The sequence below is a fragment of the Caretta caretta genome, chromosome 14, assembly GCF_965140235.1.
Source record: "Caretta caretta isolate rCarCar2 chromosome 14, rCarCar1.hap1, whole genome shotgun sequence".
Lineage (NCBI taxonomy): Eukaryota > Metazoa > Chordata > Testudines > Cheloniidae > Caretta > Caretta caretta.
The window spans coordinates 35,050,466-35,078,186 of NC_134219.1; the positions used below are offsets into that span (position 1 = coordinate 35,050,466).

The window sequence follows — 27,721 nt, forward strand, 5'->3', positions numbered from 1 at the left end:
CAGATAGCATGGTGATGGGTGACAGTGTGGAATCCTACGATAGATAGATAGATTAGATTAGATAGAACGAACTCCTGCAAGTCCTTCTTACATGGGATTATGGCTGGCACGTGACACAGGGTAGGACTCTGCACTTAAATAGGTCCCCTGTCTCTTTGTCATGTGCTAAAATTAAGACTTCCAGACCCACCAGTCATGCTCCCCCCTCCCCCCCACCCATCACTTCCAGACTCCCTATACAGCAAAAGACTTGTTCCATGCAGCAGGGCCTGTAGGTGAAAGGCAACAAAAATCAAAGGCCCCAGACTTCAGTCTTGATTTCTCTGAGTGATTTCTCTTCTTTCTTCAGCAAAGTAACATGCACCTTTCTCAGGTAGGAGAGCTGCCATGAACAAAGAGCGATAGACGGCTATTGAGCAAGCCAAGGCTTCTGAAGTCACCATGTCAATATTTTACCCAGACAGCAAAACACAGAGTTCATGATCTGATGCTGCCATATCCCACTCTGTCACACCAGCAAATAGAAACCCAAAAGCCATCATACCCCAAGCAAAGTTTTGACCCCCAAAAAGGAGAGGAACCAGAGACTCCGTGAAGTCCACTGGGTACTTTCTAATGGCTACTGATTTTATGTGGAAGGGACTCAGATAACATGGTGAGGGGTGGCAGTATAAAAACATGAGATAGATAGATTTTCATCTTACTTATACTGGTATAAACCTGGAAGAACTCCACTGACTGAGTGGAGTTAGTGTGGATTTACCACTATACAGACAGCATTTTGCATAAAAAAATCACACACCATATTCTTATGGGGACAATAATGTCATCAGTTGATTGTATTTGTAAAAAAAACCAGATAAAACCATGTTCATCAGAGAAACGCAGACATTTTATTCTAGTTGAATAACCTCCACCAAGTCAGTTTCCTCAGGGAAGCTTTGATTTCCTTGTTCCTTATGCTGTAGATGATCGGATTCATCACTGGCGGCAGCACGGAATAGAGAACAGCCACCACGAGATCCAGAGCTGACGGAGAGCTGGAGATGGGTTTCATGTAGGCAAAGACAGCAGTGGAAAGAAACATGGAAATTACAATGAGGTGAGGAAGGCATGTGGAGAAGGTTTTATGTCGGCCCTGCTCAGAGGGGATTCTCAGTACCGTGGTCAAGATCTGAACATATGTCACAATTATAAAAACAAAGCAACTTAGGGTTAAACACACACCAAATGCAATAACCCCAACTTCACTGAAGTACGAGTTAGAGCAGGCGAGCTTGAGTAGCTGGGGGATTTCACAAAAGAACTGATCCACCATGTTGCCTCCACAGAAGGTTATCGAAAACATGTTCCCGGTATGCAATGAAGAATAGAGGATTACACTGATCCAGGCAATGGCTGCCATTTGGACACAAGCTCTCCTGTTCATTATAGTCTCATAGTGCAGTGGTTTGCAGATGGCGACGTATCGATCATACGCCATGATGGTGAGTAAGGCGAAGTCGGCTACAACAAAGAAGATGAAGAAAAAGACTTGAGCGACACATCCAGAATAGGAAATGGACCTGGTGTTCATAAGGGAATTGGCCATAGATTTGGGGATGGTGACAGAGATGGAGCCGAGGTCTAGGATGGACAAACTCATCAGGAAGAAGTACATGGGGGTGTGAAGGTGGTGGTCAAGAGCTATGGCTGTGATGATGTCAGGGCTGCCAGATAAAGCACTAGAAACACAATGAAGTGCAAAATCTGCAGCTCTCGAACATCAGAGAATCCCAGGAGAAGGAAGTCGGTCACGGTGGTTCGGTTGGACATTTTTTTTCTTAGTTCATCGTGTGATGGCTGTGGAGGGAAGGACAAGAGCAATGGTCAAGGTTATAGTGAGAGAGGGAATGACTCTGATTCCCCTCTCCATGGTATCTCATGGTGTGAATGTCAAAGGTGCACAGCACTTGTCACTTCCATTGTCTGGAGTAGTGAGGGCTCCTCACCGCTCACAACCAGGGCACTACTCTGGTGCATTATCACGGGAGTGTAAATTGGCATCGCTCCCTTAAAGTCACTGGAGCTGGGTCAGTTTACACCATCTGAGGATCTGGCCCAAGATGTGGCTTGATCAAATGCAGGATGAAAGATGGAACAAAGTACAATCCAAATCCAACAATCTGAGCCAAAATTATGCCCCTATTGCTACAGACAGCAGGCTCACAACTTGGCCAACTCAACTAAAATACTGAAATGCCAGCACAGTCTGATTCCCACTTAACTGAGAAATACAGCACAAAATCACCCAGCTTCCCGCATGGCAGCTTTTCTGTGATGATTCCACCCCAACATCCCACATACCGCCTGATGCCTACTTACACAATGATTTATGGCACCAGATCCCAGCTGCACTCCCATTGCTGGGTGATGATGGGCTGATCGCATCGCTCAGTTGCTGCTGGGTTGTGTGGTTCCCCCCTGTGACTTTATTTCTGTACTGTGTGAGTCAGGAGACTTCGGTTCTCGTCTTGCCTCTGTCACTTTGTGACCATGGAGCAGTCACTGCTGCCTCTCTTTCCTCCCCTTCCCTTTGTCTGTCTCGTGTACTTTGAATGTGAACTCTTTGGGGGATGGATTGTGTCTTCCTGTGTACATGTTCTGTGCACATGTTGACAGCATTTTTGTTTAGCAGGCAGCAGTGTGGGACAGAGGCTATGATGGTAGAAGTGGAGATCTGGGTTCTAGTTCCATCAACCTCCTGCCTGTCCTTGGGTAGGATAAAGAGAGACAGCCTTTGTCTGGGAGCTTCGACTCTCAGGACTTTAGTTTAGAGAGGTTAGTATGTTTAAAACACATTCTCTGGGCTACCAACTTTGCTACTTACTCAGTTTTACCACCCTGCAGCTACCCCTTTGAAACAGACAAACACGTTTGCAATAGAGGGAATGGGGTTGGAAATTATGGTGTTATTGGACAATATTCATGTTCCCCACTCTGGCAAAAAGCTAAGTTTCCAGGTAGGAGTAGTCAGACAATTTCTACTTTATTTCAAAGGAAAATTCAGTTTTCAGTTGAATATATTTTCATGGAAAATCTCTGATATCCATAACAATGAAAACTTGTTTTCATTATGCCTAAAAAATTTCAGGTTCCAACAGTTTTCGGCTGAAACTGTTTGGTTCTCACAACCTCAATGAAAAGTCAATTTTTTCTGGTGGAAAAAAAAATCTGATCATCTCTAGATATCTGCATAATTTGTTAGTAAAAGTCTTCAAGAGTTCTAATTGCAATTCATATTTCTGATATTAAATTTGCCCCATATATTAATACTCTAACATATTTAATTGAAATAGAAAACTTACTTTGTTGGTCTTTATTCCAATTTGCGATGCATTTGATCCGACTGTGTTAGATAGATAATGACCAATGATTCCTATCTACCTATTCACCCACTGCCAGGATTGTTTGGTTCTCTCTCTCTCATGCCCCCATCACTGTCGTATCCACCAGCTGTTGTTGCATCCCTTCGCTGGATGTCCTGAGTTGCAGGGGTCTCTCTGCAGTTCCTAGCACAGATGGGCGCTCCCTGCTTCCCTCCTAGGGCAGGCTTGGGTGAAAGGTGATGGACTAAATGGGATCAGGGACTGAAAGACACTCCCAGCTCTCGAGCTGATCCTGGTTTGTGCCAGCTTCAAATAAGGTCACAGCCCAAGATATCCCTGCTCTGGGGGTAAATAGCTGAATCTGGTCTCCAGGGCTGTGAGCCCAGCTCTGCTCTCACCTCAGGAGCAAACCATCCTGACAACCTGCCCTAGTTGACCCTAACTCCCCAGAGGGGGAACAGCACCTGCCCTGCATCTCACATGATGACAGCATCTCTTGAAGGACCTTTAGCTAAAAACAAGGCAGGGCTGGATCACAAAGGGGATCCCCACAGGATGGCAAAATAAAACAGATATTTGTAGCACAGACATGGGATCTACAATAGCTAAGAGCCTCTTGGCACCAGAGTCTCAGTTGGCCTGGAATAGCCTGTTCCTTCATTAACTCCACATAGTCACCTCTAGGGGAGCAGAGATGTTTTTCTCCTGCATTGCACCAGCAGCTCTTGGGATGCAGCCACCAGAGGAACCCACAGTTCAGGCTGCCCTGGCTGCTTGAGTTCTTCACTAAGAGACAAACACTAAAAACTAAGGACCAGGTCCTGGGCTGGTGTAAGTTGATACACTTCCACTGACTTCAGAGTAGTGAGGGCTATTTACACCACTTGGGGATCTGACTCATTGACTTCCAGGGAGCTACATCCATTTACACCAGCTGGGGATCTGGCCCATGACACAGTTTCCAACCCATATCCTTTGCCTGTGAAACTGAACCAAAGAAGAGTCAAACATTCATAACCAGTCTCCTCTTTCCTAGCTCTTTGTCCACTGGGATTAATTACAAGTATAACTTGTAAGGGTGACAGAGTGATTCATTCCCACTTGGGACAGAACTGGGGACAGTGTTGTGGAGATTTTCTGCATCTGATCTTCAACTTTTATTGGGATGAATAGCCCAGGTCTTTTCCTTTCTTTCTTTCTTTCTTTCTTTCTTTCTTTCTTTCTTTCTTTCTCAGTAGTAACATTGTTTTCCTTCCGGCAGACGACATTAAAATAAAAGGCTCCTTTGGCTGCAGATGCACTGTTTAAAAATGTGTAATTTACACGAGACATTCATGTCAGAGAAACTGATGAAATACAAAGAGCCAGAGAGTAGAAATCAGCCCGAGACCTATTGGAATCAATGGTTCCGATCCTCAGCAAGTTCAAATCAGGGTAGCTCCACTGGAGTGAATGGGTCAGTGCCCCAGTTTCTGTAAATCACCTCTAGCTGCCTTGGACTCAAAGGGTCCAGATACCCAAACAGCTGTTGTGTAAATCAGCCCCAGCCCCACTGAAGTCAATTAGACCAGTTCCTCAGCGAATGTAAATTGGCAGAGTGCTATGGAACTCGGCCAGGTTACTTGAGCTAAATATCTGTGCTGTGATGTCGAGTTTTTTCTTTGTTCCTATCTCTGAGATTCTCATTGCTGAACATCACAATCCCATCTCAATGCTCCTGGAATATTCCAATAGCAGGGTTCATAGAAACCTGCAAGATGGGTACCCAACCAGTAAATGAACTGATGAATATTATTACCATCACAGCAACGACCTTCTAGTTAAGGTTGCACCATGACTTCTGCTTAAAGGTCCTCCTTTCTTAAAAAAAAAAAAGGAAAAAACAGAAGACATGCTTAGTCAGATTCTTTTGAAACTTAATGTGTCTTAGGAGGGTGCAGGGTAGGATTAGTGACCTAAATGTGGCCTCATTTGAGCGAAGGGTTGTGGAGATATGAGCCCAGTTACAAGTTTCTAGGTTTTGTTTATTTTGCTCAAAGCTAGAGATCAAACTATTGATGTGAGGCAGGTCAAACTGGTCTCAGTCTGTCTCATTTTACCCAAGGTAGTGCACGGCCCCCACTAAATCTTGGGGGACCCGAAATGACAATGCAATTTAAGAAAGTCTGCGTGTTGGATTGTGCGCTTGTGCCAATACAGAAGGAGGGCTAGAGGATTTCCATTCCCGCCATTCTGTATGGTTTAAAGCTCAGTTTCTGGAAGTGCACTAGAAGCTGAATGGTTACTCGGATAGCTTTGAAATTTGGGTGCCTCAGGCAGGCCTGGGTAGCATTCGAGTTCCAAATTTGTTGTCATTTGACCAAGGGCTTCCGGAGTTATAAGCCCCTCCATAACTTCCAGTTTCCTTCTGCTGCCTTGTATTGTTAAACTGCGAGGTACTAATGGCTGGATCAATCACAGACCTCATTGAGATTGACGGCTGTGAATTCATCCTTCAATTAACATAACTAACAATAAGTTAACCAAAAGCCCCCACCTTAAGCTTTGTCTACACTACCAATTTTGTCGGTCGGGATGTGAAAAAACCACCTCGACCGACAAAAGTTTGACCGACCCAAGCGATAAAGGTAGTAAGTTCCGAAGGGTAGACACGGCGGTAAAGGGAAAAGCTGTAAGGTCCATAGTGTCGACATGGCCTAACTCTGTTGAGTTACTCACTGGGTGAGTAAGAGGAGAAACAGCTCCATTTCCTCGACTAGAGTTACTCTTTATTTACACCAGGCTGAGGGAGAGAAGAATGAGTCTCACTGAATCCAGTGGAATCACTCCTGGTTTCCATGGGGGGAGCGTATCAGCACCAATGACCAGTGGGGGAACACACAGGGATGCCATTAACGTCTCTCTGTTTGAACTGGGATAAGACAGCTTGGAAGCCCCAGCCCATGTTTGTAGCTCTCTCCTTTCCTAACTGTGCAACACTGGACTTCATTTCCTTCCCCACCTACATTTCCATCCATACAAATGTCCTTTGCTTGATGTGGCCACCTCTCTATGGAATAGGGAAAAAATGAAACAAAAAACTGTGAAGAAATTTCCTCGGAGAAATTTGCTCTAATGAACACACGGCGTGCACCTCTATGATCAACCCCTGGAACGGCTGAAGTCAGTGGGAGCATTGCTAGTGACTGCAGTGGGATCAGGACCGGGCCTTCCCTGCTATGTAAGAGCTGAGGGTTGTGTGGCTGACAGAAGAAGACTATTTCTATCAGGAAATTGCAAATTAATTTGAGATGGGCCCAGCTCAGACACTGGGCTCCTTCTTGGGATCCTCACTTCCCCAAAGCTCAGGCGAGGGGGCTTAGGATCTGAGGTTCTGGTTCCACACTAAAGCCCATCCCTACAGAACCCACCTTTACTTTGACTGGCAACAATTGGTTCCTTTGATGGCTATCACAATCTCCATGGAGAGACCATGTAGTGAAGGGAACTGGGAGCCCGATCTACCCTCTCCCATTTTGAGATGATCTCTTCAGGTCCGCGCTGGTCCATGGTCTCTGCTGAGGCTGCTCACAGGGGATTAACGGGTTCCAGTTTGGATGGATGAGATGTTTGATGGGTTCTTTCATGACGTGTCCAAGGAGATGAGGCACAAAACCAATTTTTCACAGCGCTCAGAAGGGGAGGACACTGGGGCACTTCTCACTGGGGCTGGGTTGAATAGGTGACCTAGACATGAAAGCAGCCGCTTCATCTGTTATCTCCCAAGCCAGCATGTTCCATCCTGTGCCGAGATGGCTATAGCATTCATGTGGACATGGGGTGTGAACTGAGACCTCCTCTCCTTTCACATGTCCAGTGCTGGAAGCGATGACCAGGGACTGTCCTGCTCTCTAAAGATGCCGTTTTGGGGAACAGAGAGACAAGGTGGGTGAGGTAATATCTAGTGAGTAGAAAACAGCTCAATAGAATGGGCACCATGTATCCCGGGTACTAATTGCTGATTTCCATGGAGAGGCCCCAGGAATGGGCTTGGCCCTCTGGGGGGACCTGTAACCGACTCTGCAGCATCCTGCGCAATTACAGCAGAAGCAAGGGGGTGTGGGTGCTGCAGTTTCTGGAACAATACAGTGGACACTTGTTCCAGGATGTGAGCTATGACAGGGATTTTCAGAGTTGTTTCAGGGAAACAGGTGCCCAATGCTCATTGTCTGCACAATGGGAGTTAGATGCTTAACTCTCTTAGGGTATGTCTACACTACGAAATAAGGTCGATTTTATAGAAGTCAATTTTTAGAAACCGATTTTATTCAGTCGATCGCGTATATCCACACTAAGCGCATTAAGTCTGCGGAGTTCGTCCTCAATACCGTGGCTAGCATTAACTTACAGAGCAGTGCACTGTGGGTAGCTATCCCATAGTTCCCGCGGTCTCCACTGCCCATTGGAATTCTGGGTTAAGCTCCCAGTGCCTGATGGGGCACAAACATTGTCGCACATGATTCTGGGTACATGCCGTCAGGACCCCCCCTCCCTCCCTCCTTCCCTCCCTCTGTGAAAGCAATGGCAGACAATTGTTTCATGCCTTTTTTCCTGGGTTATCCAAGCAGACGCCATACCATGGCAAGCCTGGAGCCCGCTCAGCTCACCGTACGTCTCCTGGGTGCTGCTGGCAGACGCGGTACTGCATTGCTACACAGCAGCAGCTCCTTGCCTTCACGACAGACGGTGCAGTAGAATTGGTAGCCGGCGTACGTCTCCTGGGCGCTCCTGGCAGACCTCGGTGAGGTCGATTGGGGCGGCTGGACAGACATGGCGCTCCTCCTCTTAGAGCACCAAATGGGAGCCAGAGACTCCAGGTCATTCTCTTCTTTAGGTTTCGTCTCATGGAGATTCAGTCCTGCCTGGAATATCATGCGAGCTGGAGGCTTCTGCCTCAGGCTGCTCTCCCAGCCCGCAGCACCGTGCGGTCGCACCTACCCAGCTATAATGATTTAGACCAACTGAGAACCTCTCCCTTCACTTTTAAGAAACCTGTGTAACCCTTCTGCCAGTTGGAGTCGGCAGCAACAAGGGCCGGGTTCAATATCTAGGGGGTCCTTTTCAACAATGCAACACAACACCGGCTTGAGCCCCCAACTAGTTACCTGGGACAATCACACATCCCCCGTTGGGTGCCTCTAGAGGTAATGCTTCCCCTCTCACAAGCACAGAGTCCGAGTGTAGAAAAGAAACTTTTAACAATGTAACCCTTCTGCCAGGCCGAGTTGGTCACAGCAAGGGCCGGGTTCAGTACACAGGGGTTCCCTCTCAACAAAGCAAATGTAAAACCAGCTCAAGCCCCCACCCAGTGACCTGGGAAAATCTAACACACAACCCTGGGAGCCTCAAAGAGACAATACTTCCCCTCTCGTAAGCACAGAGTCTCGGTGTAGCAGAAAATCTTTAATAACATGAGGTAAACAACATCAGCATTAAATTGGGAAAACACCACAACAAGGTTTCATCAACCAAACCATGAGCAAAGACCCACCCCAGCAGATTGGGCCATGTCCTTTCCCTCTAGTTCTTGAGTCCAGCAACCCAAAGATCACCCAAAGTCCAAGAACCCAGATGCCCAGCCCCAGAGTTCAAAAGTTCATCTGCAGAGTGTTACTCCCCAGCCTGGGGTGGGGGTGTGTGTGGGGTTACGGGCACCTTACATGATCTGAAGAGGACTGCCCCGCCGCTCCACAGGGCTTCGCTCCACTCCGCTCTACCAGCCATCCCGCGAGCCACTCTGCTCTGCTCCGACCCACTCCACCAGCCATCCCTCAAGCAGCTCCTGCCGTCCCACTCCACTCACTGCCCAGCAATAAATATCTTCAGGCTCCCCACTACTTAACACAGTGCTCAGTAATTTTAGCTCTTTAGTGACTTCATCTTGTAGTAGTGGGAACCTCAGTGCTGATGCACCATAACCCCAAAGCAAATTCAGCTCAGCACCTGTAGTTAGACTCCTAATAGACCCAAAATTAGCTCTGATATTTCACAGTGGAGAAAGAGGAATGTGCAATTGATGTTTCAGGCCCTCAAAAAGGCCCACAAGACCAGGTACTAACACCTGTCCCCAACCTCTCTCAATTCACTGAGTTTTGGAACCCATGTCCCTTGTTTACCCTTGTCCTGAGTGCTACTTCGTTGATGGTGAGCCCCTTGTCACGGAGTGTGGGGGAGTCCGGGGCCTGCACCCCTCTTTCTGGGATTCACTGTGACTCTCAGCCAGCCAGTAAAACGGAAGGTTTATTGGACAATAGGAACACAGTCTAAAACAGAGCTTGTGGGGACAACCAGGACCCCTCAGTCAAGACCTTCTGGGGGGCAGGGAGCTTAGACCCTGCTTTCCACCACCCAGCACCAAACTGAAAACAACCCCCCCCCCTCCCCAGCAGGCTCTCTCCTGCAATCTTTGTCCAGTTTCGCGGGTAGAGGTGTTACCTCCCCCTCCCCGTCCTGGCTCAGGTTACAGGCGCTCAGGTATCCCATCCCCAGTGAAACTCCCCTGCCACATTCCCAGTTCAGCTCTCCCCCCTCCCTGCTGCGTCACACCCCTCCATCATAACAAAAGGCCAAGTACAGTTCCACTCTCCTTGATTCACATAATCAAGATAATAACAATTTATTCTTCCTTCCCCAATAACAGGAACACTGGGGATCCCACAGCAGCCAAAGTGACCATTTGGGCAGCTATGGGCTCATGCTAGGCGGGGTGGGTGAGCCGATACAAATGAGATCAGCCCCTGAAGTTCTTTTCCACAACTTGCCAAACCTCACCACCAGGTGTCAGGGTGGAGCTCATCCTGACCCTGCTTACAGTAAAAAGGGGGAAAGGAACCTGGCACTAACTTGGGAAAGCACTGCAAGCAGGATTCATAACACAAACCATGAGCAAAACACCCACCCCAGAGTATGTTGGGCAGTGTCCTTTTGCCTCAGGTTCTTAAGTCCCACAACCAAAAGTTCCTGTAACGTGCCCATCCCTTCACCGCACCCCACTCACAAGTGTTGTCCTTGGTCATAGAATCATAGAATCCTAGAATATCAGGGTTGGAAGGGACCTCAGGAGGTCATCTAGTCCAACCCCCTACTCAAAAGCAGGACCAATCCCCAATTAAATCATCCCAGCCAGGGCTTTGTCAAGCCTGACCTTAAAAACTTCTAAGGAAGGAGATTCTACCACCTCCCTAGGTAACGCATTCCAGTGTTTCACCACCCTCCTAGTGAAAAAGTTTTTCCTAATATCCAATCTAAACCTCCCCCACTGCAACTTGAGACCATTACTCCTTGTCCTGTCCTCTTCTACCACTGAGAATAGTCTAGAACCTTCCTCTCTGGAACCACCTCTCAGGTAGTTGAAAGCAGCTATCAAATCCCCCCTCATTCTTCTCTTCTGCAGACTAAACAATCCCAGTTCCCTCAGCCTCTCCTCATAAGTCATGTGTTCCAGACCCCTAATCATTTTTGTTGCCCTCCGCCGGACTCTTTCCAATTTATCCACATCCTTCTTGTAGTGTGGGGCCCAAAACTGGACACAGTACTCCAGATGAGGCCTCACCAATGTCGAATAGAGGGGGACGGTCACGTCCCTCGATCTGCTCGCTATGCCCCTACTTATACATCTCAAAATGCCATTGGCCTTCTTGGCAACAAGGGCAGACTGTTGACTCATATCCAGCTTCTCGTCCACTGTCACCCCTAGGTCCTTTTCCGCAGAACTGCTGCTTAGCCATTCGGTCCCTAGTCTGTAGCTGTGCATTGGTTTCTTCCGTCCTAAGTGCAGGACCCTGCACTTATCCTTATTGAACTTCATCAGATTTCTTTTGGCCCAATCCTCCAATTTGTCTAGGTCCCTCTGTATCCCTCAGTGAAGACCCAGAGTTCAGAGGTGCATCTGTGGTGTTCACCGCCCACCCTGGTGGATGGAAAGAAAGGCACCTTGCTCTCTCCGCTGTCCGGGCATTTGCTCTACCCCTGCCTCTGCTCCGCCAGCCCTCCTGCACCTTCTGGGATGTCTTGAGGTCCTGCCACATAACACAGCTCTCAGTGATTTCAGCTGTTATTGGGGGAGCCTCACTGATAGTGCAGACTGGGCAGCCTTATGCTCCAGAGACACTGTCCTAAAGCAAGACTCATGCTTCGACCTGGTTATTAGTGGCTTTAGCTCTATGGGTCTGCAACAAGACTCTCAATTGAGTCGTAATCAGCTCTGTTATTACACAGTGGAGAGAGAAAGGGTCAAATCATGTCCAAGAGCCCTTACGCAGTGCTCACATCAGCCGGCCAGCAGGCAGGCACACACGCACCCATAACTCCAGAGCTTTTGAGGATGTAAATTTTGGACTTAGGCACCAAAATGCTTTTGCTCATTTAGCCCTGGGCTCCTGCTCAGTGGGGCTGGGTTTGGACAGGTGACTTAGAGGTGAAAGCAGCAACTTCATCTCTTATCTCCGGAGCCAGCCTGTCCCATCCTGCTCGACAATGTTTGTAGCTTCCACATGGAAATGGGGTGTGAACTGAGACCTCAGCTCCTCTCAAATGTTCAGGGGCCGAAGGCGAGGGACAGTCCTGTTCTCTCAAGTTGCCTTATTGGGGCACAATCTATTCCCAGGCCCTGCCACAGCGTGGTGCACCCAGCATGGTGTGCCAGGGACATAACATCAGCCCACGGATTCAGTTACTGAGAGCAACCAAAGCAATCAGACCAAATGGGGCATCCCCTAGGAAACCCCTGTGAGGAGCACAGAGCTGTGATTATCCCCAGGGGGCATTAGCAGGGGAGAGAGTAGAAAACAGCTCAGCAGAAGGGACCCAATGTATCCTGGGTGCAAAATCACTGATTTCCTTGGAGAGACCCCAGGAATGGGCTTGGCCCTCTGGAGGAACCAGTGACTGACTCTCCAGCATCCTGTGCAATTAGAGCAGACACAAGGGGCTGTGGGTGCTGCAGAATCTGGAACCGTACAGTGAACTTTCACTGCGGGCCATGAGCTATGACAGGGATTTTCATAGTGGCTTCAGGGAATTATGTGCCCATTTCCCATTGACTGCACAATGGGAGTTAGGCAACTAATGTCCTTAGACCCCTTTGAATATCCCAGACTTAATATACAGAGATTTCTGTCTTGTCCCCTTGTATCCTAAGTTTCTTTGCACCACCCTAACCCTAAGCGGCCAGATGATTAGCCTAAGGTTCTGAAGTCTGACATTTTTCAGTAGAACGTATAGAAGCCCAGGTGGCAGCTGTGCGATCTTCCCTCACTCTCCATTCCCCGGACGTGTGCTTCTACCCTGCCGTGGAGGCTATATAGGACAGAGGATTCCTTTCTGCATACTTCTGGACCTCTCTATAGTAATGGAGCACAAGGATGCAAATCTATTTCCAGTGATGCTGATGTTTGTGTGTTGGGGACACGTCTTCTAGAAACCACACAAAGACCCCCAGTCCATTTCTTAAGGCCACCATGAAGCCATCACAAGGCACAAACTTTGATGCTTATGCCAACATAGTCACTAGCGGCCTAGCGGGGGAATGGTCCCTGTGCACCCCTAGGCAGTGATGAAGGCAAGGCTGGATGTTGAACACTGCAAAGCTCAGGGATGGATGTTTCTGTTTGGCCAATGATGAAGAGAGGGGCCATTTGTAAAATCTGACAATAGATCATTTTCCACTTGACAAAGCCCTCAGCTGGCATTTTCAAAGAGGCCTCATTTTCAAAGCTACCCAGTTACCACTGACTGTCAGCTATCCAATGAATATCAGCCTTTCTCGTGTACCCTGCTGGGACCAGATTGTTCTGCATGATCTAGAGGTGAGGTGGTCCCTATCTCAGCTGAGATGGGAGCAGCCTTATATTTTAAAACCTCAAACTCATGAGTCTTTGGTCCTGGGGTCTCTGTCTGGCTCATTTTAAAGGGACAGGGCCATTTGTAGAACCCATGTCTGGATACGGCTGCAGTTTACAAAGCCCTTCAGTGTTAGGAAGGGCTCAAAAATACGGTTTTTGGATCTGTCTTCAGTCTTCTGGGATGATATTGTTAAAGCCTCTTCGGGGATATCAGACACTCAGGGCTAGATTCACAGAAGGAATTAGGGCCTGGTTTTTTTAAGGTATTTAAGCATCTAGTAGGACTTTCAAAACACCCTTTGATTTCAATTGGATTTAGCTACCTAAATGCTTTTGAAAATCCCACCAGGCACCTAAATACCTTTAAAAATCTTGCCTTTAGGTATTCTAACGATGAGCATTGCAGCACCTAACATTTAGGCACTTAGAAAATCCCCATGATTCCTAAAGCCTGTGTTTGGAGCCCAGGCTCCCTGTTCTATGAATGGGGAGAGGTAAACACCTAAATGGGATCCACAGTTGCCAGCATGCGGTGGGGAGGTGCCTAACCTGACCACTGGGAGATGATGACTAGACTCGGGTGTGCCAAGCTCCACCCCCTCACAGAGATAGTTGCCTATGTCGAACTGTTGGGTGGCGCCTATCCCTGCTTGTGATGCATACCTGGGAACCCTCTCCTTGGGTCAGGCCCCTCCGGTGTTTTGTGTGAGAAGGAGAAGGCCCTCCTGTTTAACTTTTAGCCCAGTGGTTAGGGTACTTACCTGGGCATGGGGAAACCCCCAGTTCAAGTCCCCCCTCTGCCTATGAAAGAGAAGGGATCTGAAGGGGGATCTGCCACCTTTTGGGTGAGTGTCCTAATCACTTGGTTGTGGGATATTCCCATGTGGGGCTCCCTCAACCTCTCCTGTTCAAGCTGTTCCACTTTGGATTAAATCATTAAAGAATCATTGGGTCAAAGAGGGAGAGAGAGCACATGAGAATTACCCTGTAGCCTGGTGGTCAAAGCACTCACCTGGGAGACCCCGTGTCCAGACCCCCTGCTCCAATAACTCTTTAATTATTTTTCCAGACTGGAACAGCTTCAACTGGAGTGACTGTGGGAGCCTCACATCAGAATACCCCTAACACTGATGACATGGACAGTGGCACAGCGTCCTTTCTCTGTGCAAGTCCTTGTCAATGTTGATCTCTCTCTCTCTACTCCATTCATCGGTGTGGTGCCGAAAGTCACTGAATCTTCCAACCTGTCTGTGATACTTCCAAGCAAACCAGAGTATGTCAAAAATATATCCGGTCAAAACAGATCAAAGTTCAAACACTAAGTGTGTTAGGATGAGCTGTTTGTAAATGAGTGATGGAGTAAGATATAGTCATACAAAATCTTTTCGAAATAATGTGTAATAAGGAGTACTTATAAGAAAATCATGATCTGGACATAGACAATCATTAGCAGGAAAAGAAGCACAATAATTTGCACAATAATTTCCATAGATTATTCATTATCTAGTGTAACAGGGTCGAGCCAGATGGCTACAGGAGAGTAGTAGAAGGCAGATATATTAGCCCCAGGTTAAGTAGGTCCCTTTCCCCTGGGTAAGGTAACAGGGAAGGTACCAGAACAATCAGGAACCTTCTGGAGACAATTAAGACAGACAGGCTGATTGGCTGCAGGTGTTCTAATCAAGAAGCTGCTAGAATCAATTAAGGCAGGCTAATCAGGGCACCTGGGTTTCAAAAGGAGCTCACTTCAGTTTGTGGTGCACGTGTAACGAGCTGGGAGCAAGAGGCGCTAGGAGTGAGAATGTGGACTGTGGGAGGACTGAGGAATACAAGCATTATCAGACACCAGGAGGAAGGTCCTATGGTGAGGATAAAGAAGGTGTTGGGAGGAAGCCATGGGGAAGTAGCCTAGGGAGTTGTAGCTGTCGCACAGCTGTTCCAGGAGGCACTCTAGACAGCTGCATTCCACAGGGCCCTGGAGTCGAGGGCGAGCCCGGGTTCCCCCCAAACCTCCCAACTCCTGGTCAGACACAGGAGGAGTTGCCCTGGACTGTGGGTTCATGAAAACGGCCAAACTGAGGGCTGCCATGAAGCTCAAAGGCAAACAAATCCGCCAATAAGCGCAAGACCCACCAAGGTAGAGGAGAAACTTTGTCACACTAGCTAGGTAGCTCATGTAATTTACAATCAAATAGAAATCTATCATTATCACTCAATGAGGTTGTGGGTTAGGTCAAGGAATGGTCCTGTCTGTCTGTCTCTCTAGCTAATCACATACTCTGCTTTTGTCTGTCATATATGAAGTGTACACAACCATGCACAAAGATGATATTCTAATACTACTAACAAGCCAACTTCTGAGATCCTTTCTCAGCTTGGGTGTGAGTACATCTACAGGGGAAGGCGTATGGAACACCAGATCAGTGCACATGATGGCACATGTCCACTTACACCAGGGCTAGAACAAAATGACCCCAGACAAGAAGACAAGAAGACCCCAGACACCAGTGTTCATGTCACTTACTTTAAAACAGTCTTTCCAGCATAGCAAGAATGACACTGTTTTTACATCCCCGCAGCAGAACGGATGTGGACAAATTGGAGAGAGTCCACTGGAGAGCAACGAAAATGATTAGTGGGCTGGGGCACATGACTTATGAGGAAAGACTGAGGGAACTGGGGTTATTTAGTCTGCAGAAGAGAAGAGAGAGGGGGGATTTGATAGCAGCCTTCAATGACCTGAAGGGGTGTTGCAAAGAGGATGGAGCTAGGCTGTTCTCAGTGGTGGCAGATGACAGAACAAGGAGCAGTGGTCTCAAGTTACAGTGGGGGAGGTCTAGGTGGGATATTAGGAAACACTATTTCACTAGGAGGGTTACCTGGGAAGGTGGTGGAATCTCCATCCTTAGAGGTTTTTAAGGCCTGGCTTGACAAAGCCTTGACTGGGGTGATTTAGTCGGCGTTGGTCCTGCTTTGAGCAGGAGATTGGACTAGATGACCTCCTGAGGTCTCTTCCAACCCTAATATTCTATGATGCTATACTCATTTAGGTTAAAATAATAAAAAGATGCCTTACATATTGTCAAGGTTCCTTCCCCACTCTGAACTCTAGGGTACAGATGTGGGGACCTACATGAAAGACCCCCTAAGCTTATTCTTACCAGCTTAGGTTAAAAACTTCCTCATGGTACAAACTTTGCCTTTGTCCTTGAACCCTATGCTGCCACCACCAAGCGTGATACACAAAGAACAGGGAAAGAGCCCACTTGGAGATGTCTTCCCCCAAAATATCCCCCCAAGCCCTACACACCCTTTCCTGGGAAAGGCTTGATCAAAATCCTCACCAATTTGTACAGGTGAACACAGACCCAAACCCTTGGATCTTAAGAACAAAGAAAAAGAAATCAGGATCTTAAAAGAAGAATTTTAATGAAAGAAAAGGTAAAAGAATGACCTCTCTAAAAATCAGGATGGTAAATCCCTTACAGGGTAATCAGATTCAAAACATAGAGCATCCCTCTAGGCAAAACCTTAAGTTACAAAAAGACACAAAACCAGGAATATACATTCCATTCAGCACAGCTATTTTACCAGCCATTAAACAAAAGAAATCTAATGCATTTCTAGCTAGATTACTTACTAACTTTTTACAGGAGTTCTGAGCTGCATTCCTGATCTCTTCCTGGCAAAAGCATCACACAGACAGACATACCCTTTGTTTCCCCCACCCTCCAGCTTTGAAAGTATCTTGTCTCCTCATTGGTCATTTTGGTCAGGTGCCAGCGAGGTTATCTTAGCTTCTTAACCCTTTACAGGTGAAAGGGTTTTGCCTCTGGCCAGGAGGGATTTTATAGCACTGTGGAGAAAAAGGTGGTTACCCTTCCCTTTATATTTATGACACATATCATTAATAATACAATAATATCCCAAGAATCTACACATAATCATGTCAGTAGGAACTAAGCCATGCATAATCCTCTTTTGCACACTTTTGTCATTGTGGGGAGCAAACCTTTATTTCGCTCAGAAAACCCCATCAAAGAGATGACATATGGATACTCCCAAGAAGGGACAAACATTGAAAATCCCATCTCACCAAACACTCACCATCTTCTCAGGCCTTTCCACCTCCAAAACCTCCTAAAACAAGCAAACAAACCAAACCACCAATCAACCAGTTAAGCAAAAATAAGCTAAAAATCTGACAAACAAACAAACAAACAAAAAACACAAAGAACAAATGCATCGATACCTCCATCTGAGTTTTTATCCCAAAATATAAGAAGAGCCAAAGACCTCACCAGGGACTCTGCTATGGCTACTGATTTTATAGGCAAGGGTCTCAGGTAGTATGGTGATCGGTAGCAGTATATGATATATTCCAATCTTATTTACATTGGTGTAAACCTCTAGAAACTCCTTTTTTTCCTGAGTCATGTTTGTCTGTATCTTTACTAGTGCAAATACCCAATTCCGCATAAACAGAGTGCACAGTATTTTCTTATGGAGGCAATAATGTCATCAGATTTTATTTATAAAGAAATACAGAATGAAATTGCTACCGAAGGAGACATATGGACATTTTGTTCTTAGTGAATAACCTCCAACCAATCTGTTTACTCAGTGCACCTTTGATCTCTTTGTTTCTCATGCTGTAGATGATCGGATTCATCATCGGTGGCAACACAGAATAGAGAACAGCCACTATGAGATTCAGACGTGGGGTTGAGCTGGAGGTGGGTTTCAGGTAGGCAAAGGCAGCAGTACTAAAGAACAAGGACACCACGGTGAGGTGAGGGAGGCAGGTGGAGAAGGCTTTATGCTCACCCTGCTTAGAGGGGATTCTCAGCACTGCTTTGAAGATCTGAACATATGACACAATGATGAAAAGAAAGCAGCTTAAGCCTAAGAATGAACTAAAGATGAGAAACCCAACTTCAATGAGGTACAAGTCAGAGCAGGCGAGATTGAGGAGCTGGGGGATTTCACAGAAGAACTGATCCACCACGTTGCCTCCACAGAAGGAGATTTCAAACGTGATCCCAGTGTGCAGTGCAGAGGAGAGAATACCAGTGATCCAGGCACTGGCTGCCATTTGGACACATGCTGTCCTGTTCATCACTGTCTCATAGTGCAGTGGTTGGCAGATGGCGACGTATCGGTCGTACGCCATGATGGTCAGTAAGGCAAAATCTGCTGAAGCGAAGAAGAAGAAGAGAAAGACTTGGGCAACACATCCAGAATAAGAAATCGATCTGGTGTTCGTGAGGGAACTGGCCATGGATTTGGGGATGGTGACAGAGATGGAGCCAAGGTCTAGGATGGACAGATTCATCAGGAAGAAGTACATGGGGGTGTGAAGGTGGCGGTCAAGGGCTATGGCTGTGATGATGAGAAGGTTCCCCAGCAGGGATATCAGGTAAAGCAGAAGAAACACCACAAAGTGTAAAATCTGCAGCTCCCGAATGTCAGAGAATCCCAGGAGAAGGAACTCGGTCACGGCAGTTTGGTTGGACATTTTCTTCCGCAGTACACTGTGCGATGTCTGTGGAGGGAATGAGAAAGACAATGGTCAGGATTAGAGCGACAGAGGGAATGGCCCTGATTCCCCTTTCCCTAATATCTCATTCTATGAATGTCAAAGGTGCACAGAACTCATCACTTACAATGAGTAGGTGTTGTTGGTGCTCCTCGCCTCTGACAATCAATGAGTCACATTACCACACTAGTGTAAATTAGGTCAGCTCCTTTAAAGTCAATGGAGCTTCGTCACTTTATCTCATCTGAGGATTTGGCCCAAGGTGTGGCTTGATAAAATGCAATATGAAGGATGGAACAAAGCACACTCCAAACCCAACAATTCTCACAACTTGGGTATGAAACTGATCAACTAAAATTCTAACACAGCCTGATTCTCACTTTGCAGGGCAATATGATGTTGACTCACCCAGCATCGTAAATAGCAGCTCATCTGTCATTTTTCTACCCCAAGCTCTGTGCATAGAGGCTGGTTGGAAATTTTCAGCTGTGTTCTTTTTAATGGAGATTGGTTTTTAAGCAAAATAACACATCTCAGAATCTGTCTGCTTTTCTCAAACATTTTGGGATTGTTTTGTAAAAAAAAAAAAAGAAAACTTAAAAAAACAAACTATATTGGTTTTGGAATAAAAAAAATCAGTTTTCAGCAGAAAGTTTTCATTTGCCAAAAACTGGGGTGGTGGTGGGGGGAAATGGATTTAGGGTTTTCAGTGAAAAGTAAAAATTTTCCTAATGGGAGGAAAAATTCCAGTCAGCAGTAGGTATTTGATTAAACTGATGGGAAAGGTCTTAACCAGTTCGTATTGTAATTCATATTTATCATCTTAATTCTTCCCTGTATGTTGATCCCCCAACACATTTAATTGAAATAACAAACTTCCTGTGCTAGTCTTTGTGGATTTTTTCCCAACGGAAGACACATTCAGTCATCCAGCACTAGGATTTTTTGGTCACTATCTATCTATATAGCAGAATCTAGAAGCTAAGGGCACAGGTATCTGAGAATCCTTTCAGCCTCATTCTGCGATTGAACTAGGCTCAAACCGATTGCTCTCTGCAGACGAGCTGTGAGTAGCTGGCGTTGAGCTGCACTGACATTAAAGGACTGATGCTGCGGGAAGGTGATTTATCCATATCTATTTCCTGAGGGTTAGCAGGACTCACGCCCTGGAGCCCTGCACAGCTCAGAAGCAGAGATTCAGAGGCAAGGGCACAGAAACAAAGGTGATAACGCCAAAAGGGCCATTCAGACCCTCTAGTCTGACCCCAGCATAACACAGGGAGTACAATCGCCACCAGGTTCCCTGATTCCAGCCAAGCTTCTGTGTTATCTGTGGGCCAGCATTAAAAGATAGCACCTAACCTGCTCAGATGCTATTGTAAATCCCCAAAGGCGCCTTGCTCCTTCTTTAGGTGCTTAAACCCTTTGTAATCCTGGTCCTGTGTCTATCCTGTTAACTTCCAAGGAAATCCTGGAAATATGGGTTCTAGTCCCATTTACCTCCTGTATGTCCTTTGGCAACATTGAGATAGAATGGCTTTAACTGGTGGTTCAACTCTGAGCCTAAAGGTGCTGGTGTGCATAACATATCAACTGTGGCTGTCAGCTCTGCTGCTTATTCAATTTTGACCTTCCAGTAATTATCCCTTTGACACAGAAACAAACCCAGTTTCAAGAGAAAAAATGGTTTTGAAATTATGGTATTATTGAACAGTATTAGTGTTCCCCTCCCTTGTTTAAAGCTCCATTCCAAATTAGAGATGTTTGGAAATTTAGATTTTTTTTGTAGTAGTAGGAAACTGAGTTTTTTCAAAAATGTTCAGGGAAAGTATCTCCTATACTCAGATATTTGGTTTCGGTTTTTTGAAATCTGCAAATCCCAATATTCTTTGGTTTGCAATGTGCAATTTCCAGTTTACAGTAGTTTTTAGCTGAAAAGAAATTAGTTGTTGCTTGCTAAACCCTGCAAGCATTTCTGATTTCTGATGCAAAGTCATTGTCCACCTTCTTTTTCTCTGACTGGATCTAGATGTCTGACTAGACTGAGAGTTAATTCCTTAAAGAGTTCAAATTGTAATTTATATTTCAGTTCTTACATTCTGCTGAAAAGAAATCTGGCAGGCTCTAGCTGCTTGATAATAAAAGTCTTTAAAAGTTCCAATTACAATTCATATCTCTGTTATTAAATTTGTCTGTACATTAATACCTTCACATGTAGAATTGAAAGCAAAAATGTAGTCTGTTGGTCTTTGTGGATTTTTTCCCAACGTGCGATGCTTTTGATCCTCCAGTACCAGGATTCTTTGGTCATCTCTCTCTCATGCCCCCATCACTGTATTATCCAGCAGCAGTTTCCATGTCCCTTCGCTGGATTTCCTGAGTCTCTCTGAAGTTCCTAGTAGACAGGGATCCACTCCACAGAGGGGTGCTCCCTGCTCCCCTCCTTGGACAGGCTTGGCTGGGAGATGAAGGACTAAATGGGATCAGAGACTGAAAACTCCTCCCAGCTCTAGAGCTGATCCTGTCTTGTGCAGGGTTCAGATATTGTCACAGCCCAGGATGTCCCTACTCTGGGGCTAAACAGTTGAATCCGGTCTCCAAGGCTTTACGCCCAGCTCTGATCTCACCTCTGGAGCAAACCACCCTGACAACCTGCCCAACTCTAACCCCACAGAGGGAGAACAGTACCCACCCTTTATCTCACTTGATGGCAGCATCCCTGGAAGGACCCTTGGCTAAAAACAAGGCAGGGCAGAGGCCCAAAGCATGTCCCAAGGTGTTTGTAGAATGAATCATAGAATGAATGAATCATAGAATCTCAGGGTTGGAAGGGACTAAAACAGCGATTTCTAATAGAGACACATGATCCACAATGGCGAAGAGCCTTGTCGCACCAGAATCTCAGCTGGCCTGGAATAGCCTGTTCCTTCATTAACATCACGTAATCACTTCTGGGGGAGCAGAGACTTTTTTTCCTCCTGCATTGTATCAGCAGCTCTAGAGGAACCCACAGCTCAGCCTGCCTTGTCTGACTGAAGTCAGTCACCAAGAGGTACCCAGAGGTGAAGACTAAAAACTAAGGGCCAGGTCATAGGCTTGTGTAAATTGTTACACTTCCACTTCCATCCGATGAAGTGAGCTGTAGCTCACGAAAGCTTATGCTCAAATAAATTGGTTAGTCTCTAAGGTGCCACAAGTCCTCCTTTTCTTTTTACTTCCATTGGGTTCATGGTAGTTTGGCCTATTTACGCCAACTGGGAATCTGGGCCTTGGATTTCCATCGAGCGATGTCAATTTACATCAGCTGGGGATCTAGCCCATTACACAGTTATAAATCCATATTTTTTGCCTGCCAATGTGATCTGAAGCTGATTCAAAAGTTCTGAACCAGTCTGCACTTTCTTAGCGCTTTGCCCCATGGGTTTAATTACAAGTGTAACTTTTATTGGTGGCGGAGAATGGTTCAGTCCCTCTAGGGATAGAACTTTGGAGGAGTTCAGTGTTGCACAGTTTTCAAGTATCTCATCTTCAACTTCTGTTGGGATGAATGGCCCTAATCTTTCTTTCTTTCTTTCTTTCTTTCTTTCTTTCTTTCTTTCTTTCTTTCTTTCTTTCTTTCTTTCTTTCTTTCTTTCTTTCTCAGCCATTACATTAATTTTTCTCTTGCTACAGACAGCACTAAACTAAAAAGCTCAATGGGCTGCAGATGCAATGCTGCAAGACTTTTAAAAAATATTGAATTCACATTGGTCGCCCAGCAGGTGTAAATTGGCTGTAGCTCCTTTGGAGCCAATGGGCCCTGCTGCCTATTCTGCAGAGTGTTAATCGCCCACTTCATGTTAATTGCCCACTTCATTTTAAATGGTCTCCTACAACATGTGTGATCCCCTTATGCATAACAACTAACTGCAACAAGCCCAATGTCCAACAGGGCTAGTTCTGAGACCACAGTGTCTAGTCAGCCCCAGGTACCCCAGGCAGCTCTGCTCCACACAGGGCCCTTTCCTCAGGGGGTGAGGCAACTTATGGTGAGAGGAAGCAGCTACCACCTACCAACGGGCAGAACTCCTGTGATGCCAAACATGGCAGTGCTGGCTCAGTCACTGGGAGCACGTCAGGGCTTGGCCAGAGGTCGGGGAGCTGGGCACCAGTGAGAATTGTAGGGCTCCGACTCTGTGGAAAGGATTTCCCAAGGGACCTGACAGAGCTAGTCACCCAAATCTCTTTTAAATGGGAGATGGATGCCTATCTCCCTTAAAAGTCTCTGAGAATCTCAGCCTGGAGAGCCACTGGGATTCTGTCATGGGAGCTTCAATCTATGCATTTCCATTGGAAACAGAACCCACATCAACTGAAAGGCGCTGAATGGATGGGAAACCCCTGCTAAACCACGCAACATGGCAGAGGGGCATTGCTGGCACATGATGGCATATATCACATTGGTAGATGTGCAGGTGAACGAGCCTCTGATAGTGTGGCTGATGTGATTAGGCCCTATGATGGTGTCCCCTGAATAGATATGTGGACACAGTTGGCAACGGGCTTTGTTGCAAGGATAGGTTCCTGGGTTAGTGTTTTTGTTGTGTGGGGTGTGGTTGCTGGTGAGTATTTGCTTCAGGTTGGGGGGCTGTCTGTAAGCAAGGACTGGCCTGTCTCCCAAGATCTGTGAGAGTGATGGGTCGTCCTTCAGGATAGGTTGTAGATCCTTGATGATGCGTTGGAGAGGTTTTAGTTGGGGGCTGAAGGTGATGGCTAGTGGCCTTCTGTTATTTTCTTTGTTGGGCCTGTCCTGTAGTAGGTAACTTCTGGGTACTCTTCTGGCTCGGTCAATCTGTTTCTTCACTTCAGCAGGTGGGTATTGTAGTTGTAAGAATGCTCGAATCTTGTCGGTGTTTGTCTCTGTCTGAGGGGTTGGAGCAAATGCGGTTGTATCGTAGAGCTTGGCTGTAGACAATGGATCGTGTGGTGTGGTCTGGGTGAAAGCTGGAGGCATGTAGGTAAGCATAGTGGTCAGTAGGTTTCCGGTATAGGGTGGTGTTTATGTGGCCATTGCTTATTAGCACTGTAGTGTCCAGGAAGTGGATCTCTTGTGTGGACTGGTCCAGGCTGAGGTTGATGGTTGGATGGAAATTGTTGAAATCATGGTGGCTTCTTTTCCATGGGTCCAGATGATGAAGATGTCATCAATGTAGCACAAGTAGAGTAGGGGCGTTAGGGGACGAGAGCTGAGGAAGCTTTGTTCTAAGTCAGCCATGAAAATGTTGGCATACTGTGGGGCCATGCGGGTACCCGTAGCAGTGACGCTGTTTTGAAGGTATACATTGTCCCCAAACACTCCCTCCATAGGCCCTACGCTACCAGCACTCCCAGCTATCTTCGAGACACCACTGACTTCCTGAGGAAACTACAATCCATCGGTGATGTTCCTGAAAACACGATCCTAGCCACTATGGATGTAGAAGCCCTCTACACCAACATTCCACACAAAGATGGACTACAAGTCGTCAGGAACAGTATCCCTGATAATGTCACGGCAAACCTGGTGGCTGAACTTTGTGACTTCGTCCTCACTCATAACTACTTCACATGCCTGTTGCCAACTGTGTCCACATATCTATTCAGGGGACACCATCATAGGGCCTAATCACATCAGCCACACTATCAGAGGCTCGTTCACCTGCACATCTACCAATGTGATATATGCCATCATGTGCCACCAATGCCCCTCTGCCATGTACATTGGCCAAAATGAACAATCTCTACATAAAGGAATAAATGGACACAAATCAGACATCAAGAATTATAACATTTAAAAACCAGTTGGAGAACACTTCAATCTCCCTGGTCACTCAGTTACAGACCTAAAAGTGGCAATTCTTCAATAAAAAAACTTCAAAAACAGACTCCAAAGAGAGACTGCTGAATTGGAATTCATTTGCAAACTGGATACAATTAACTTAGGCTTGAATAAAGACTGGGAGTTGATGTGTCCTTATACAAAGTAAAACTATTTCCCCATGTTTATTTCCCCTCCTACTGTTCTTGTAAAGTGCTGGAAATGGCGCACCTTGATTATCACTACAATAGGTTCCCCCCCGCCCCCCGCCCCGGCTCTCCTGCTGGTAATAGCTCACCTTACCTGATCACTCTTGTTACAGTCTGTATGGTAAAAAGAAAAGGAGTACTTGTGGCACCTTAGAGACTAACCAATTGTTTCATGTTCTCTGTGTATATAAAATCTCCCCACTTGCAGGCATCCGATGAAGTGAGCTGTAGCTCACGAAAGCTTATGCTCTAATAAATTTGTTAGTCTCTAAGGTGCCACAAGTCCTCCTTTTCTTTTTAAGAATGGGAAAGAGGCAGCTATAGCGAGAAGAATCCACCATAGGAGAAAAGAGCAACAGGCTGTCATGCTGGGAAATCGACACTAGATGGCAGCAGAGTAGAGGAAAGGGGGTGGGGGGGCATCAGAAATACTGACTAGTGACCAATAGAGTTCAGTAGCCAATACAATAATGGGAAAGTTATACTGTAAAATGGCTGCTAGGTGGCAGCATGTTGTAAGAGTGAGACATGGGCCACTATTTTCAAAAATGCCCATTAGATGGCAGCATCTCTTGAATACTAATTCGTGGTGGTGCAAGTACATGATAACTGGCCATCACCTTGGACAGGCATCTCCCAAAAATGTAAGCTGGTGTTTGTCCATGATCTAAAATATTTTCCACAAAGGATCATTAGACTAAAACGTGATGTAGAATGGGACTTGTATAATTGCAACTCACAGTGGGCATTGTTAGCTACAACGCTCTGGAGACACAGAATGAACCAAGTGGGAAAAAGGTCAAATTGGGACCATTTTGAAAAGCACGAAGAGAGAATACAACTATGAGAGAGCATTTACACTTTTTAAATCAAAGGGGAAGCCCATTTTCTGTCCCTTCAGGTAACTGCAGGTCTCTACCGAGAAAGTCCCATTTCTGCAGAATGATGAAAGGACAAGAACCTCAGTGGAACTGGAGTCTTGTCTGCCAAACCCTGAAGAGCTCTGTGTGTCGAAAACATGTCTCTCACCAGCAGAAGCTGGTCCAATAAAAGGTATTACCTCACCCACCTGGTCTCAAACCCTGAGAAATGAGTTCATCGACTCCAGCGAGAGCTGTCCTACGAATAGAGGTGAGCACCCAATTCCAAACTGCTGCTGCTTTGCATTTATATACCACCTTCCGAACCGGGGTATTAAAGTGCTTGAGTAATTAAGCATGAGCAATTTAAGATTCACCTTCTGTGAAGAATGTGGGAAGTATCTGTATTCATTTTTACGATACATAGTCTGTGTCAGGATGCTGGGCAAAGGTAGGTAGGACAAGTGTTAGGAGCTGGAGATCCCGGAACTGAAGCCAGGGGTCAGAGTCAGTATCAGGGTCAAGAGTCAAGCCGAGGGTCAGAGCCGGAGGCAGAATCAGGAATTTTTTTCCCCTTCATTTCATTTGCCTACAGTTCTTGCCATTCCTTCCTTAGCTCACTTTTGATTAGGTGTTTAAATTCCAGTTTGCTTCAGGGGATCCCGAGGTCAACTTGTTTGTGATTAATAACACTTTTTGCCAGCCAATTCGTTGCCTGCTATCCCTGTCTGCACCAGGATCCATGTGATTACGTTGGTTATATCCAGTTCCACCAGTCTGGCTGTTAGCAGTAATATATCATTAGGAGAATCATTTCTGCTGTCAGACTCACCACTGTGAGTTGCCTGCTGCAGCCCTGATAAAGAGTCAGACAGGATGGCCACAGCAGCTGGCCACATATCTAAAGCACGATTTAGTGCTAGCATAATCCCTGTGTATCTCAGCCATAAAGACGGATACAAAGTTAGTCATACAGCTTTCTTGAGTCCGAGTGAGGGCACACAGGAAGCTGTTCCCACTCTGTTCTTCCTCTTTGGAACCCTCTGTATGTATTTGTCAATAGTGTCCCCACTTATAGAAAATCAATATAATTGTGACATCTTATCTATCATTTTTTTATTGATTTCATTATATAATTCCATGTCTTTCCCGACTGGGGGTGATTTTCTAATGATAGAGTATTTTCCCATAGCTATACATTTTGGTCTCTTTCAATCCCTTCTTTTCATGAAGATCAGCTATCCACTTCTGTACCCTATTTACATGGGGGATGTTGAGTTTTTATCCAAACCGGTTAGCTTAGTGCTATCTTCACTATTATCTCGTACTTTGGCCCAAAAAGGTTAAGTCTGGGAGCTTCATTCTAAGAATTAGCAGCAGCTGATGGAAATGCGTATATCTGTAGTACAGAGATACAGTAATGAACTCACCACCTGATATGCAATGCGTGTGTGTGGATATAATCTAGTTCAGATTTGTATTCATTGCTGACCCAAAGGCCGGGCATCCATACTCAATAACTGGTCTAATTAGTGCTCTGTATAGCATTGCCACCATTTTCATATCCACTCCCCAGGATGTTCCAAAGGTATTTGACTTTTGCACTTATCTAATATTTTCAATATGGTCCCTCCAAGTGAGCTTGTTATCAAATATCACACCTAAGAATTTGTAATGACAGTATATTTATTTATTGGTCATATAGCTATAACTTTACATCTTTTTGGCTTTTCCATGTTGTGAGGATCGTTCCCTTAGTTTTGTCTATGAGAATTTGAAGCCCCACCTCTTTCCCCATTCTGCACTTCTCTTAAGTGCATCATCATTCTTTTGGTGGCACTTTCAAGGTTTCTGCTTTTGATCCATATGGCACAGTCAGCAAACATGATCCCTATTCCTATCCTCATCTCTTCAGGGCGATCATTTATCATGATGTTAAAGAGGGCTGGCGTAACTACACTGCTCTGTGGAGTTTCACTTGCAATTTACTATACGCTGGAGAAAGCTTTCCCTATTTGGACTGGTTCT

The 27,721-nt window shown here is 46.0% G+C and overlaps 1 protein-coding gene and 2 pseudogenes across 1 annotated transcript; all 3 read right to left on the reverse strand.

Moving 5' to 3' along the window:
* LOC125621471 (von Willebrand factor A domain-containing protein 5A-like) overlaps positions 1 to 27,721 on the reverse strand; it is a 276,958-nt pseudogene that overhangs the window by 105,015 nt on the left and 144,222 nt on the right.
* Positions 899 to 1,815, reverse strand: LOC142069183 (olfactory receptor 14A16-like; annotated as a pseudogene).
* LOC142068922 (olfactory receptor 14A16-like) lies at positions 17,808 to 18,767 on the reverse strand. The gene has a single exon (XM_075119039.1). It carries the CDS (start codon positions 18,765 to 18,767, stop codon positions 17,808 to 17,810), a length of 960 nt encoding a protein of 319 aa, XP_074975140.1.

Bases quoted from the DNA above. Each gene is read 5' to 3' on its own strand.
- LOC142068922 (XM_075119039.1), bottom strand. From the start codon at position 18,767: ATGTCCAACCAAACTGCCGTGACCGAGTTCCTTCTCCTGGGATTCTCT.